Source organism: Phycodurus eques, chromosome 1 (genome assembly GCF_024500275.1).
Source record: "Phycodurus eques isolate BA_2022a chromosome 1, UOR_Pequ_1.1, whole genome shotgun sequence".
NCBI lineage: Eukaryota > Metazoa > Chordata > Actinopteri > Syngnathiformes > Syngnathidae > Phycodurus > Phycodurus eques.
In genome coordinates this window covers 28533383-28548350 of record NC_084525.1, presented here as the reverse complement: position 1 = coordinate 28548350, position 14968 = coordinate 28533383, and the positions used below count along the sequence as shown (strand labels likewise).

Genomic DNA, 14968 nt, shown 5'->3' with positions numbered 1-14968 from the left:
AAAGCTAGTTGTGTAGCTAGCTAGTTTGCGCCGCACTGTTTAAATTGATTAAGCTACTTGGTGCCAGGTTCCAAGCCAGGTACTGTAAATCCATAGGGCCTGATTCACTGAAGGTTTGCAGATGTAAAAACAGGCACAAGCTTGATTGCGCATGCAAGCAGACGTGTAAGCTGATCTTCTAACCAGGTGCAACCAGGAGTCAAGCACGCTAAATTGTCACGCAGTATATTTTGCGCATTCCTATTTAGTTTGTTAGTTAGACCTTCTCAATTCCATGAGGCACGTTAGGCCGCAATTGCGGTTTCAGTAAGATGCAGTTTTTTACGGGAGCAGGTGAATGGTCTACTGCCCAATGCCAGCACTTGGTATACCAGGGTGGTCGCCCATCCAAGTACTAAACAGGACCGAACCTGCTTAGCTTCCGAGATCGGACGAGACCTGGCAGCATGTGGGGATGGGGCCGTTTTTTTGCGCATTGTAGGAGGATGTAAATTGATTAATTTAGCACGTGCATTCTGATTTATCAAACCTGTGGGTAATTGAGGAGAGCCATAGGGGGGGGGGGGGGGGAGAACCTTTCCATTCGTGTAAACAGTTTTGAAATGCCAACAAAAGTTATTACAACATACAGTCTATTTAGCACCCGCTATTTGTGACTTTAGTACACTAAATGAGGCCCTTTGTGTTCCTAGTTTGTTTTCTAGAAACGTCAGACATAGTTCCTGTTGAAAGCTGTTCACTGCAAAGTAATCTTAGTATTCCTTGAAATGTAATCAGATCCTTAGTGTTCAAACATAGTTAAAAGTTAGCTACTACTTAATCATAGATTTCTACCTGCCTGTTCCAAATTAACACTGCAAATCGAGTTAGTCATATTTAGCTATTTACTGATTATTTAATTAACTAGTTACTGATAAAAGTTTTTTTCACCTTTCTGTTCAAAGTTAGTTATTAAGATAATGGCGTATAGTGTTATGGTAAAATAATCCCATATTAATTCAAGAGTGAGACAATTCACATTTTCAACTCAGCATCAGGAAAAGATAGTTAGTGTCATAGAGTTGATATGTTATGAGGAATCCCAATCGTGTTCTAGGCAGGGCACGACCTGTTCAAGATTACTGGATGCAGGACATAAGGATATAATGGACTGCTGTATCCTGGTAGAACATGCCCTACTGCTTTCAGATGGCAAAAGAAGTATGTGACTTAAGTGTGGCGGCATGAATATGAATCCCACTAACCCTAACACATCCTAAACCGCCTTAACCCCAACCCTAGCCCTAAACCTAACTATCACAAACTTTTTTGTTTTTGGAATGGTCATCTCGTTACAACTCCGAAGCCTACTCTTGCCGCGATGCAGGAGCCAATCATGTTGCAGCTGGGCGTGTCCTGCCACTGCCAAACCAATGGGATTCCTAATAAAAGATAGTTTGCTTGTTGGTGTTTAAATGTTTTTAGGTAAGCCTTTATTAGTCCGAAGGGAAATACACTTTGATGACATGAGGACCAGCTAATTGGTGTATAAACTAGCAAGTTAATGTTAAGGTTAAGGTTACTGAGCTACTTTGTGGTCAAAGCTAACCCTAGGGACCAAATGTTCAAAGTTCATAACCGGTTTAAAGTTACTTTCTGTTCAAAGTTAGTTTGCTATTTAGTGTTCACGGCTGGTAATTTGTTAGCTCATATGCTGAAAAAACCTTGTGGACGTGATTACAGATTTTCAAATGCACTGCTCAAAATCCGATTAATGTGACTGGAGTCGATTAGAAATAAAAAGATAATCGATTTGTATTTACATTAAATCATTACAATGGCCCTTAAAAGCTTATAGTGTATATGGTTGTGTTGTTACCTAAAGGGAAATTTCAGTTGGGACTTGGAACAGGACAGATTGTGAATCAAACAGTGGAAATAAATCCAATGTTGCATCAAGAGTTTTGCTGACATGTTCTCTTATGTTTTGTGTCCAAACCAGGACTTCACATCTGTAAGTATTTGATCCGTCTCCTGTTGCATGTCATCAAGATATTAGATTACTTCATATTACTTTGCAAAAGTCCATTACTGGATTTGTTGTTTTAGCGATTCTATCAGGAACACAAACTGTAGGGATATTTATCTTTTTCCACAATGTAGTCGGAAAACAGAAGAACATTAAACTGTCAAATATTTAGTGTGACGAAACTTTCATCACATACAGTACTTTTGTGTAGCTTAGGGGGAAAGTACCCTGAGGTCATTTAATCTGTAACTCAAACAAAAATTTGGGGTAAAATACGCCGCTTGACGCTAGCATATCAGGTGAGGCAGTGAGTATCAATGGATTGACTCTATGCTTGTGTTTTACCTTTTCTTTGGCTCTTTGTGGCACTTATTCCAAAAGAAGAAGTCCCAAGAAGGGGAGTTGAGAAAAATGTAAAAGAAGAAAAGGAATCATAGGAAGTAATGTGATATAATCACACTCACATTCAAAGCAGTACTACGCTATCATCACCATATGCAGCACCACTTGCTGTCTGTTTAATGTTAACAGTAGTTAACATCTTTTACACTTGTGTGACAGTTATGTTAAAAAAATAGATGTGGTGCATCAATCACACAATATACCGTCACATTATGCCTTTGGGTATGTTCGGAAATTCAATCTGACGCTTTCACTGCACCGTGAGAGTGCTGTGTTCTTACCGTCAGAGTCCATTTTCGAATTTACAGATGAGCGTGTTGGCCATTGGCAGAGATACTTCAGTTCTGCATGTAAACATCTTGTCCTGCCTGATGCGCCGGCCGCTCTGTCTTCTCATTCAGAGTGACAGGAATGCGCTCCGGCACTACCAGACTGTGGCACTCCGAATAACCGAACGGCACACTCCAACAACGCTCTGAGTTTCCGAAGATTTCGGATTGTAGAGCGCACGCTTGGAGTGAATTTCCGAACGTACCCTTTGTCATACATGGTTAGTAAAGGTACACTGATTTGTTGTTTTTACATTGTAATAATTACAGTGGTTAACTTATTTTTCCATTTGTATGACAGTTAAGAATGTTAAAAAGTTACTTAAAACATTGCGTGTACACTTTAAAGTTTTATGATTGCAACACTTTCACAGATTGCTTCTATGTCCATTAATTTCTATGCGAAGAATGGTTTTACATCGGAAAAAATGGAATGTCAACGATCACCGCACCATTGATTGTGTTCAACTTTAGAGGCTACTTTATAACCATTCATAGTATTGTGTGTGACAAACTATTATTTAAGAATGACAAATAAAGCAAAAGCTAAAATCAAGTCAAAATGACAATTACAGTGTACAGTCTAAGCCTGTCTTAAACCTAAATGGAATGGAACCCTAATTAATGTTGTTGCAAGCACCTGTATGTCCCTTGCTATTTGCTGTTTTAATGTGTTAAAAAATAGGATTAAAACATCTAAGCGAGTGGTGGAAAAAGACTTTTGCAATGTAATGTAGGTTTTACATCATTTTAATTCTTTCTGTCTTTGTTTTCTGGTCCTCATGCCCTCCATTACCACCTTATTCTACAGGGGGTAAGTTTCCTTCCTCATACTCCTCTGAATTAACTCAACATCAATGTCAGTCTGAACTATTTACGCCTTTCAAGTTTCTCCTAGTTTTTTTTTTTTTTTTAATCCGGAATACTAGCTGGAACGCAATGCTTGCCTGCCCTCGGACCTGTGATTTGCTTTTGTAACTTTCACAAGCTCATTCTGAGATTTTTGTTCCCCTCTTAATGGAATTCCAAGAAGGCCGTGTTAAAACATCCAGATCATGCATTTCAAAGGTCCACTATCAAAAGGATTATGAAAGATAGCTTTTTAGCTCCTGTGCCCCCTTGACAACCCAAATCCTTTTATTTGTCTCCCTGTGCGCTTAAGAGATTTGAGCTCATGTTTGTTGTCCCTCCCCAGTGTCACAGTTCTCACACTGTCCTGTGGCCACCGCGGACCACCTTTGAAGCCACTGCAGTCCCCACCGGACAAGATAGCACGGCCGCCATTGAAGTGCACGGAGATGTGGGGGGGCGGGTGTTCATGGATTAAGGAGAGCCTTAATTCCCCACAAAGACCTCACCTATTTAAAGATAATCTGAAAGTAATAGAGCGGGCTGGGATTAATTGTAGAACAATGCTGCTTGTGTCCCTGGGAAGGTGCTAAGTCCCCTTTGGTGTGCTTTGATGTTCCCTTTTAGCTTCCCAATACAAGCAGAGGAAGATCAGAATCAGAATCATCTTTATTTGCCAAGTATGTCCAAAAAACACACAAGGAATTTGTCTTCGGTAATTGGAGTCGCTCTCGTACGACAACAGACAGTCAATTGACAGAGAAAACTTTTGAGACATAAAGACATTGACAAAAACAGTCACTAAGCAATAAAGGGTTGCTAGTTATCTGGTAATGCCGGCACATTTATTAATTTTTTTTGACAATTGTGCAAAAAGATGCAGAGCCCTCTAGCACTTAGAGCAGTTCGAGTGACTAATATTACAATCGTCCGGTGCAATGACCATTGTACAAAGAGTGCCGAGACTTCAAGCGAGTAGTACGATAGTCTGGGACAATGTTGATTGTGCAAATGTTGCAGCTACTCCTCAGTCAGTGTACAAATGGCGCAGATGCTACTCAGGCATGAGATGCCAGTATTGGTCAACAACAGATATGCAAATACTGCAGCGTGGTGAGACTACTACAATGAGTGCCCGAGTAATATATAATTGGCCCGACAGAAATGTGACAACAAACTCAAGACAAAAAGACACAAAATTGCCAGCATGTTGCAATGGAATTGTAGGTTATGTGTTTAAGAAGTTGATTGCAAGAGGGAAGAAGCTGTTGGAATGTCTGCTAGTTCTAGTTTGCTTTGATCGGTAGTGCCTACCTGAGGGAAGGAGCTGGAAGAGCTGGTGACCGGGATGTGGAGGGTCCGAGAGGATTTTGCATGCTCTTTTCCACATGCTTTTTCCACAGATAGCATTTACACTTACCTTACCCAGAGGCCAATAAGGTCACATGACTCATGAGAACCAGTTTTGTCCTTTCACCAGGACCAACAGGACTCTCAGGAAGAATTAGGAGTTTCCTGTTTTTGACCAAATCTTTATTTTAGGATCATGTTCTTTTAAGGTTTGCAGGTAACCTTATTTGAAAGTGCCCTCATATTGTGTGTTTGTGTCTCTGCCCCCATCATAACATGGACCTCGCACCCTGCTGGGACCTGCTCTTCCTCCCGGGCCACACAGTTTGTAAGTATATCATCTGCCCATCACTCCTCTTCTTATTCCTCCTTACACTGGACCTATTTAGGGATAAGGGGGGGTTCCAATAGGCATCTCTCAAGTGTTCAGGCAGACGGGGGTGGGTGTGGGGGAACAGGAACAGAAAACGAGGGACGCAGGAAGGGAAGACGCAGTATCCTGTTCAGGCTCGTCCATCACTCTTTCCCACTAGGAGACTACTGACAAATAGCACTATGGCCAATCTGTCTTGTGTTGTGACAGCCAGCTGACAATAGAGAGGGAGATACTACTGCACATTACAGGACTCCTGTTGTTTTAAAATCCAACAAGAGCACCACAGAGCGAGAAAACCTGGGACATCGGGTCTTTGTTGGTAGAGTGGTCGTCCTGTCATTTGTGACCAGGTCAAGGTATCCTTGAGCAAGATACTGAAGCGGCAGTCGCTAATGGTGCTGCGTAATGAGTGTCTGAATGAGCTGTTGCTTTCCTTTATTCATGACATTATATTCCATTAATCAATGTGGACCATATTCTCCCATTCGTGCATGTCTCTTTTTTACTTGCCTGGCTTCCGCCACTTCTCCCGCAATGACTTCTGGCACACCCTCTGTGCGTACCCGACTATTTTGCGCATAATGGCTTGTGTGGCTTGAGTCATTGAGGTTTGTGGGAGGGTAGAATTCCCAGAGTGTGGAGTTTTCCTGAGACATGCGAATGCCATTGAAATCCAACTGGAAAATATGTCGCACTCCAACTGTAAAATCAACCTCTGTAGTGGATACGGAAGCTAATAAGCGGATTGCTGATGACTTGTCCACCGCTTCATTCATAAGCAATACTGTGCTCATGACTGCACGCATCAATGCCAGTGGGACGTCGTCACTGACATATTGCACCTTTTAATTTTTGACATTATAATAATATGTATAATAATACTGTATGTAATCCTTGGGCACGGTGGCCGACTGGTTAGAGCAACGGCCTCACAGTTCTGAGGACCCGGGTTCAATCCCCGGCCCCACCTGTGTGGATTTTGCATGTTCTCCCCGTGCCTGCGTGGGTTTTCTCCGGGCGCTCTGGTTTCCTCCCACATCCCAAAAACATGCATTCATTGGAGACTCTAAATTGCCCGTAGGTGTGACTGTGAGCGCGAATGGTTGTTTGTTTGTATGTGCCCTGCGATTGGCTGGCAACCAGTTCAGGGTGTACCCTGCCTCCTGCCCGATGACAGCTGGGATAGGGTTCAGCACGCTCGCGACCCTAGTGAGGAGAAGCGGCTCAGAAAATTAATGGATGGATAATCCTTGGGGTTCCTATGGAGGTGTCGTTATTTTCATCTTCATTTTAGTTTAGTTAGTCTGGTCCAAGCTAATAAACCGCAGGCGCGAACCTACTGTATTATGTCCATCCATTTTCTTTACCGGTTATCCTCACTAGGGTCGCGGGACTGTATTATGTCACATCCTAAAATGTTAGCTGCCCAAGTGAAGTTGCCCAACGGGCTCCTTATGGCTTTTTTAATTAATGCCATATTTATTTATTTTTTTATTCTTACAAGAAATGCTAAGAAAAAATAATTAGTTTAAACTGAAATGTATTTTCTCACTGAAAATATTTCAAGACAAGAAAATAGTTTGCTGCTCAATGTGAATTTTAGAAGAAAAAAACAGTTGATTATTTAAAAAAGAGAGCAATTGGTTGTTCGTTTTGAAGTGAAATAGCTTTTTTTGTGTGTGCATACATGGTCTTTAACCAAGCAAAAATATTATTTATCTGAATACTCAATTATTCGATAAGATTTTTTGTAGGATACTCGAATACTAAAATATTCAATAGTTGCAGCCCTAATATATACACAACAAAATGATGGATAATTAGTTTTCAAAACAGAAGTCAAGGATAATAGTTTGTTCGACTGTTCAAGTTACTGTAAAAAAGGGTTTGTTAACAAACAAAAACAAATGCTTGCAATATCACAAAATTATTTATCACATATTATGATGTGAAATGTTGTTACAGATTTTAGCAACAGTCATTGGAGTTGACACAAATGATTTACTTTCGCCAGCCACAGAAAATGATGTGGTGGGCCGGATGTGGCCTCCGGGCTTCTTTGGCAGTTTGACATGCCTGCTTTTTGGTTTTATTATATCCACTTGATACTCTTTATATCTGAGAGTTGTTGCTGAAGGATTAATATATTATATATAATATATATATATTTAACACTATTTGATTTCATATCTTATCAAATTATTAATTGGTGTCTTTCGTGTTGCTGTTGTTTACTTGTTCGACTCTGTAGCATGTATTTTGAGTAACTACTGTATCAATGAATCATGTGTAACTGTTGTATTGATGTACTACGTGCTGTACTAATCTATTATTTCTACTGTTGATTATATGTGGACCCCAGGAAGATTAGCAAACTGCTGCGACACAAGCTAATGGGGATGTCAGTAGTGGTTGCTGCTTGAGACAGTCATTGATATTTTCACCAAAATACAACACCAAAAATAGTCAGTATCCAAATGATTATGATTAAATGTATCATATAATTCCCAGCACTTTCTGAAATTGCGACCATCCAGTGATTTTGAGTTCATCACTACAACAGTTGCCGCCAAGCTAACTAAGCTAGCTACGGTACCTTTAAACAACAAACAAAGGCTGGGTGCACTGGAGCCATCTTATTTTCTGGGTCACACTGAGAGCAAGCGCATCGTCAGATTTACTTCAAACTTCACAGAAAACAAAAATAATAATATTGAATCACGTCCGTATAATTTTCTATTGTGTCCGAACCTATAAATGTGCGATTTTCGACGCCTAAAACACTGTAAATTTGCACTGTAACAACCACAAGGAACATTTTCATCTTTGTGGAAACTTAAAATAAAGAATAATAACATAGGTAACGTTAATGACAACTCATCCTGTAAGAGTCTGAAAAATATTCGCGTCGACGTCATTGCCTTCCATCAAATAAGAGGTTCGCCGGCATTCTTTTCCTCATTGTCGTTCGGCAGTCACTTTCAGTTTTTGCAGTCAGATTTGCGCTGACACAACTACGAGGTCTTCGGCAATGCATCTTCATTCAATTGACAACAAACAGAGCTTCCAAAATTAGCAGTAACAGTTACTAGTACTTAAAATGCAAGAGCGGATGCATAAGTAGCCATGCGGCTCCTTTGAAACTGGTACCTGTGTAACTGGAGCAAGCTAGGCTTCACGGAAGTACTTTAAGAAACCTCACAAGCTGGCGGCCTGGGCATTTAGCTCGGCGGTCACTGTTCTCTTCTACCAATAGAAGTGTCACCGGTTACACCTGATTAGCCAACTGTCGTATCCCCACACTGAGTACTGTATAGTTCATACAAATAAGAAGACGCTGCTCATGGAAATACTTGTTTGGCTGATGCGGTTGTGCGGTCCAATGTCACGCTGACTTCAAATTGATTCGCACAGGTCGGAAGTGAAACTTGAAATGTCTGCTTTAACTGGTGTAAAATTGTGCTTACACCTAGAAATGCCAATTGACAATCCTTTGGTGTACACTTGTTTTGCTGTCGTACCCTGCGCAGGTATTTGTTTGGGCATCCTGTTGCCATACAAAATTACTTGCTTACTCATGAATATCTATCCACTAATGAATTTTCCTGTAACCTTAATGAAAACCCCTTCTAGAATGATGAACAAAACCTCTTAGAATACTGCAGCAAACATGTAAGTTACAAAGTAGCTCATGCAGGGTTCCCAGGGCACGTTCAAAACGCATGTGGCCGACCTGAAAGAGAATACTGTCATAGAATAACATCACATCGGCCCGAGACAACCTGACCTGATGAACTTCTAAGAACTTCCATAAAGTTTCCATCCAACAGACCTTATTCACATCTGAGGTTATTTACACTTGTCCAAAGTAAGGAGTCATTCTGATGTGGCTCGTGTTTGATTTTCCGTGTTAATGGTCTGATTCCGACAGGGTGGTTGTGGTTATTTAGCCGACACCTGTTGATAGCCTGTAATTACGCACATTAAAGAGTGATGGCAAAACACAGGAGATCACAGTCCGACAGGTGGATGTGTGTTTCCCCCCCCCGCTACATACTCGGCTCTATTATTTTCACATTGCATGCCAACATGTGGGCGTACCTTTGTAAAGGGTTGTTACTGCACTTTGACGTGCGCTGACATTTGTGTCTGGGTGGGGCTCCCCTTTGCGGGTCACACTAACATCATCAATCTTGCCTGTGGTGACAGGCGGCTGGGCCCCCCCTGCCGTGCGCACAGCGCTGTGTTATTTTGTAATTAGGCAGGAAACCATCCCTCCATTCATCCTCTCCCCTCTTGAGTGCAGCTGGTCAAACTGGCCGCCAGTAAGAAAGTGCGATGACAACTTTGTAGCCACGCTGCATCCGTCTTACTGTGCAATGTTTCTTAGCATCATGACTGGGAAGTGTCTCAGATAAAGAAGGAGGCCTGTGCGTGTGTGTGTGTGACCAGCAAAGTCACCCAAACATGCCTTTATGGGCCTTGATTTGTGGACTGGGGTCATACTGGAACAGAGAAGAGCCTTAATTTGTTCCAATAAAGTTGGAAGCATACATTTGTCCAAAATGTCTTGCTTAAGATTCTGGGCTTGAGTCCATCGTCTGATTTATTAATTCATTGATTTGGTGTCATGCCTCAATGTGTTTTTCCATACAATGTATTTGAATTACCACCGCTTTATTTTAGAATGATGGTCAATAAAGAATGGTTATACCTCGGTAGCTGGGGTCAAGAGTTATTGCATGTCAGTTGTAAATTAAAAAAAAGATGTCATCAGTGTTCGATTAGTGGGAATGACAAACGGTCATATTGGATTGTTATACAATATGTAAAAAATTCTCTCCTTCAGCACACCAGCTGAGGACTTCTTTGTTATCTCACACAGACTGCTCTGCACTGGGCTGCCAAACACGGCAACGAGGACATGGCAACTCTGATCGCAAATGCCGGTGCTGATGTCAACACCAAATCAGTGAGTTAATTTTCTCTCCTCAGTCATCATTGTACCCTAGCTAGATGTAAAAATGCATAGCTGCTTTTTGTGCTCATGTTTTACATGAGGGATCAGAAACTAAAGGTTCTGTGAAATCCTTAAAGTATTGATGTTGTCCAATCTTTGATCTACTTATCTCGCTCTCGCTCTATGTGTTGCAGCACGTGAGTATCCTGGCTTGTGGCAGGTGCGTACATTTGCAAACAAGCCAGCGTCACCGTGATATAGCTGTCCTCTGCCATCTGAGCAAAGATCCAGCTGTGCAAATGCACTGTGGGAGCACGGTCGCTAGGCTAATAAATCATCACATCATGTCACGTTAATTGTCTCCCATAACATGGCGTCTGTGTCCCAGCATGCACTACTCTGAAACGACGCAATTTTCAACGAATTACCTGGCAATTATGTTTTTATCATTATTTGCTGTTTCTACAAGCTTTTGTAATTTGTATTTTCTTTCCACACTTTGTGTTGGCTGCCCGGGGCTCTGGGAAACTCCAGGGGGTAGGTACTCTGAAACACTGCCCCCATTACCTTTGCACCCAGGAGGAATGCCACCACTATTCCCTTTACTCATGTACATTATCTCCTGTTCCACAGGGTTATACGCCTTTGCACATTGCAGCGCTGCATGGCCATCGAAACATTCTTGATCTGCTCGTAGGGACCTATGGTAAATAAACAAATAAATAAATAAACACTTCAAGACAGGAACACTTATACACCTAATTAAAACTGTGCACTAATACAGGTTATATGCATCAATTGACAGACCCCGCTCCCATCAGTCCTTTTTGGTAAATAGTCACACAGAACAGGCAAAACATTAAGACCAATTGCACAATATAATGATATCCAATTGAACTGTATCATATGGTCTGCTGTCACAAAGGTAATCACATTTACACATTTAGTCATCATTTTTGTGTGTCATTTGTAGAACTGTATTCCATCATTGAGAGCTGTCCCTAATATTTTTGACTCACTCATTTTTTTTTTTTTTTTGAATTGTATTTATCATACCCATGATAATCCCTCAAGGGTAAATTTAACTCATCCTCAGAGAACCAGATGACACATTTACAAGCATGCAAGGAGACAAGTCAGAGTGAAAGATGTGCGCAAACAGTGCTGCATCTCTTGAGTACGTGGACAATAGCCAGAGAGCAGACTAGCGTCTGTCCAACATCTATTTGCCATTTTTTTGCATTTTGTCCGCAGTGGTACTCAAAACGTTAACCTCTGGCTCAAAAGCCCAATTCCATAGAGATGAAGAAAATAACCCAAAAAATGTCTCAGTGGCTGACGTGGTTTCAGATAAGTGACCAGGGGGAACAAAATATTCCCTGGAATAGAGAATGAGAATGAACATTTGTTGTTGGCATGTCTGCCTCAGTCCAGAGGTCCAGGTTTCGAATCTCTCCTGTGGCCCTCTTGTGTGAGTGGAGTTTGCGTGTTACATGGGTTTTCTCGGGGTACTCTAACCTTCCCCCACATTCCGAAAACATGCATGATATTGTATGTTCATTCGAGGCTAAATTGTCCATAGGCTATAAATGTGAGCGTGAATTATTGGTTGTCTATATGTGCGTTGCGATTGGCTGGCAACCGGTGCAGGGTGTATTCTGCGCCTCTCGCCTGAAGTCAGCTGGGATAGGCCCCAAGGTCATCCATGACCCTAATGAGGACAAATTCAATGTAGAGCTGCACATTGGAATAGCAGCTGGCACATCTGCCTCAAACTGTTTGTCAACAGTGAAAAATACCAAGAAAAAGACGCATCTGTCGTTTCATGTGGAATTAGGTTTTTTAAATCTTACTCTTATGATAATATACGCATAAATTGCAAGTTAGTTTTCTACCAACCATATTTCATCCTCAATGATGGATAATACTGTATATATGCAATGACATTTTTCCATCAGGTGCTAAAGAGAACTTGAGAGATTACAGCGGCCATCTGGCCTTGCATTACCTCAACCACAAAGAAGCAGACGGTCCAGAGGACGACTGTGAGCTGCGTGAGTGCCCTTTACTTTCAGACCTCAGTGGGACAACCGGATGCTGTAAGTCAGTGATGTATCACGTAAGCGAGTCCAACTGTTCGGTATCTTTCACAACAGCAGAGTTTCAAGTGTCCCAGGCCAGAGAGCGTAACAGGAACAGGAAGTTGGCATCGCTCTTCCATTCCAAGAAGAAGTGGGGCTCAGCCGAGGACCTGGCGCCCATCGAGGAAGAGAGGACTGCGTCGCATCAGCTCGCCGTTCCCGCTTTCAGACCAAGGAAGTTCTCTCGCTAAGGGACGGCGGACGTTCTGCAAGTTGGATTCATCTTTTAATATATTGTCGCTTGCTCGCAAACCGTCGGTTATCACACAGGACAGGACAACAGCATCCTCCTTACACACTCTAAACAGTTTCTGTATGTATTATTAATCTATATTTTGTGACCATAGCAGTATTTACACTCAAATGTATGTTGCCTGGTCTCTTACGGTTTGCCTTATAGCTCAGGATAATTTTCAAGTTAAAGAGTACTGTTACGTTTGTGTTTACACTTTAAACCCCAAAACCAAAATTTGCTTTTATTGGAAAAAGCTAACTAGCTACTTAAAGACCAAATGCTTCACTACTGTAGTTTTATGAAACTGCAGAGTTGATCCATGACTACCACTACTTACTGGCTCATACTTGCACAGACAGGAATTTAGTTTTTAAGTCTTCTGAGCTATAACGCATTGAAATTTCATTATTTCATGCGATATTAAACCTTTTGTTTCATTTTTTTGTTTTTTGTTCATGCACTTCGATGAGAGAAAATCTTATTTGCTTAAAGTGAGCTGTGTGCCGAAAGTTTTTGTTTTTTTCTATTTGCGTGTTTTCTTGCCGCAAATTGTTGATGATCTGAGAAATTACACAAGCTACAGTATAACTTGGGCTGGGCGATTATGGAAAAAAAAAATAATTATGATTATTTTGATTGATATTGAAATAATGATTAACAAACACAATTATTTATTGATTTCAAAATTTTATATTTATTCAACTGCCAAAACACATCTTTAAATATATAAAGGACACCCAGAAACAAAATTATTAAAAAGTAAAATAATAATATGTTTAAAGTAATAGCAATAAAAAAATAAAAAAATAAAATAATAACTGCTATTCCTGATGTGTGCGCCTTTGCCTCTTAGGGACATTGTGGTGCACTCATGGAGATACATGGAGTTCTGAGGACCGGGGTTCAAATCCCGGCCCCGCCTGTGTGGAGTTTACATGTTCTCCGCGTGCCTGCATGGGTTTTGTCCGGGTACTCCGGTTTCCTCCCACATCCCAAGAACATGCATGGTAGGTCGATTGAAGACTCTAAATTGCCCGTAGGTGTGAATACGAGTGCAAATGGTTCTTTGTTTATATGTCCCCTGCGATAGCGCAAGCTATACAGTTGTTTTCTTTGATCAAAGTGTTTTTGTGATCGTGAGAAGCCAAAATCGAATTCACGATTGAATTTCGATTAATCGCCCAGCCCTAGCTGTAACCTGTTAAACCACTAGTGTGACATTTACAGAGTGTGGGATGGGGAAAAACACATTTTTAGCATCATCCAAAAGTCTGTGCAAAGTTTGATCCCAGTGAATGGCTCGAGGTGTCACTTTGTTGCCATTTGGAGTCCAGACGCAGGTTTTATCAGATGACTTGTTATGGTAATTAATGTTTTCAGGCTGTAATCTGCTAATTAAGTGCCTCAATTGAGTTAAGCGCTAATTTTAACTTGTCAATGTTAGTTGCAGTGTTACATTGTCAAGTTATGCTTCAAAGGGAATTCTGTCCCTTGCCATGATTTTGTTTGTAGACGATACCCGTCATTTTTAATTGACTTACTTACCCTATTATTTTGTTTAAACAATTATAGGGTCCTGTATATTGTTTAAAGGTAATAAACTATTTTATACTAAACTCACCTATTAGTGTCTTTAAACATATTTTCTGAAGTGGGCTACACATATACAGATTTTTAATATTTTAACAGTTTTTTTGTTGTTGTTTTTTTTTTATGTGGGAGACACCACACATCGAGGGAAAAATGTGTGTTCTTACTGTTCTTGAAGTGTGTGTGGTGTACACGCATAACGATGTTTGTAGTAGTACCAATACTTTCCTTTGAAAGGCACCAAAAAATGCAAAGAATAGTAGTAGAAGAAGAAATGGAAGAAGCTCGGCAAACTGTTAGCTTGTCTGGTAACTACGTGGCAGTTGCAAACTCTTCTATTTTGTCATTTTTATTGCGGTAAATGACTTGGAAGACGTTCTTCAAACGGTCAACACAACACGTTGTTCCTCTATTTGTGTCCAGCAACATATCACTTCCTAATTGGCTATCGTTCTGCTTCTTGTCACAGTCACGGAGTCCGTGGCTCGGCCCAACTCTGTGTTGACCACATCCGCTTACTTAATGTGTGATGTGGATTTGCGATCGTAAATTTTGAAAACGATCCTTTCTCCACTCAAAAAAACATTTTCATAATGATTCTATTGATATACACAATTGGAGATGGTTAATATACAAAAATATGAGCCTAATTTTGTTCTCAACTAATGAACTCTACTTTCAAAAGTTTCGATGATGCGTTTTTCACATATCGTTTACACTGGTCAACA

General features: G+C 40.8%; 1 protein-coding gene across 2 annotated transcripts in view; it reads left to right on the top strand.

The window, feature by feature from the left end:
- The window catches only part of LOC133407828 (ankyrin repeat domain-containing protein SOWAHA), a 29734-nt gene extending 15488 nt beyond the window's left edge, over nt 1–14246 (top strand). Inside the window, exons 6-11 of one of the 2 annotated variants that reach the window (XM_061686108.1) lie at nt 1982–1993; nt 5264–5266; nt 10200–10286; nt 10908–10980; nt 12233–12328; nt 12434–14246. In XM_061686108.1, the coding sequence (XP_061542092.1) occupies nt 1982–1993; nt 5264–5266; nt 10200–10286; nt 10908–10980; nt 12233–12328; nt 12434–12606 (444 nt within the window). In that variant the 3' untranslated portion in view covers nt 12607–14246. Of the gene's footprint in view, nt 1–1981; nt 1994–5263; nt 5267–10199; nt 10287–10468; nt 10739–10907; nt 10981–12232; nt 12329–12433 lie in introns of those variants that run through there. The other variant, XM_061686100.1, reaches the window with a different exon arrangement.
- Nucleotides 14247–14968: the final 722 nt, after the last annotated feature.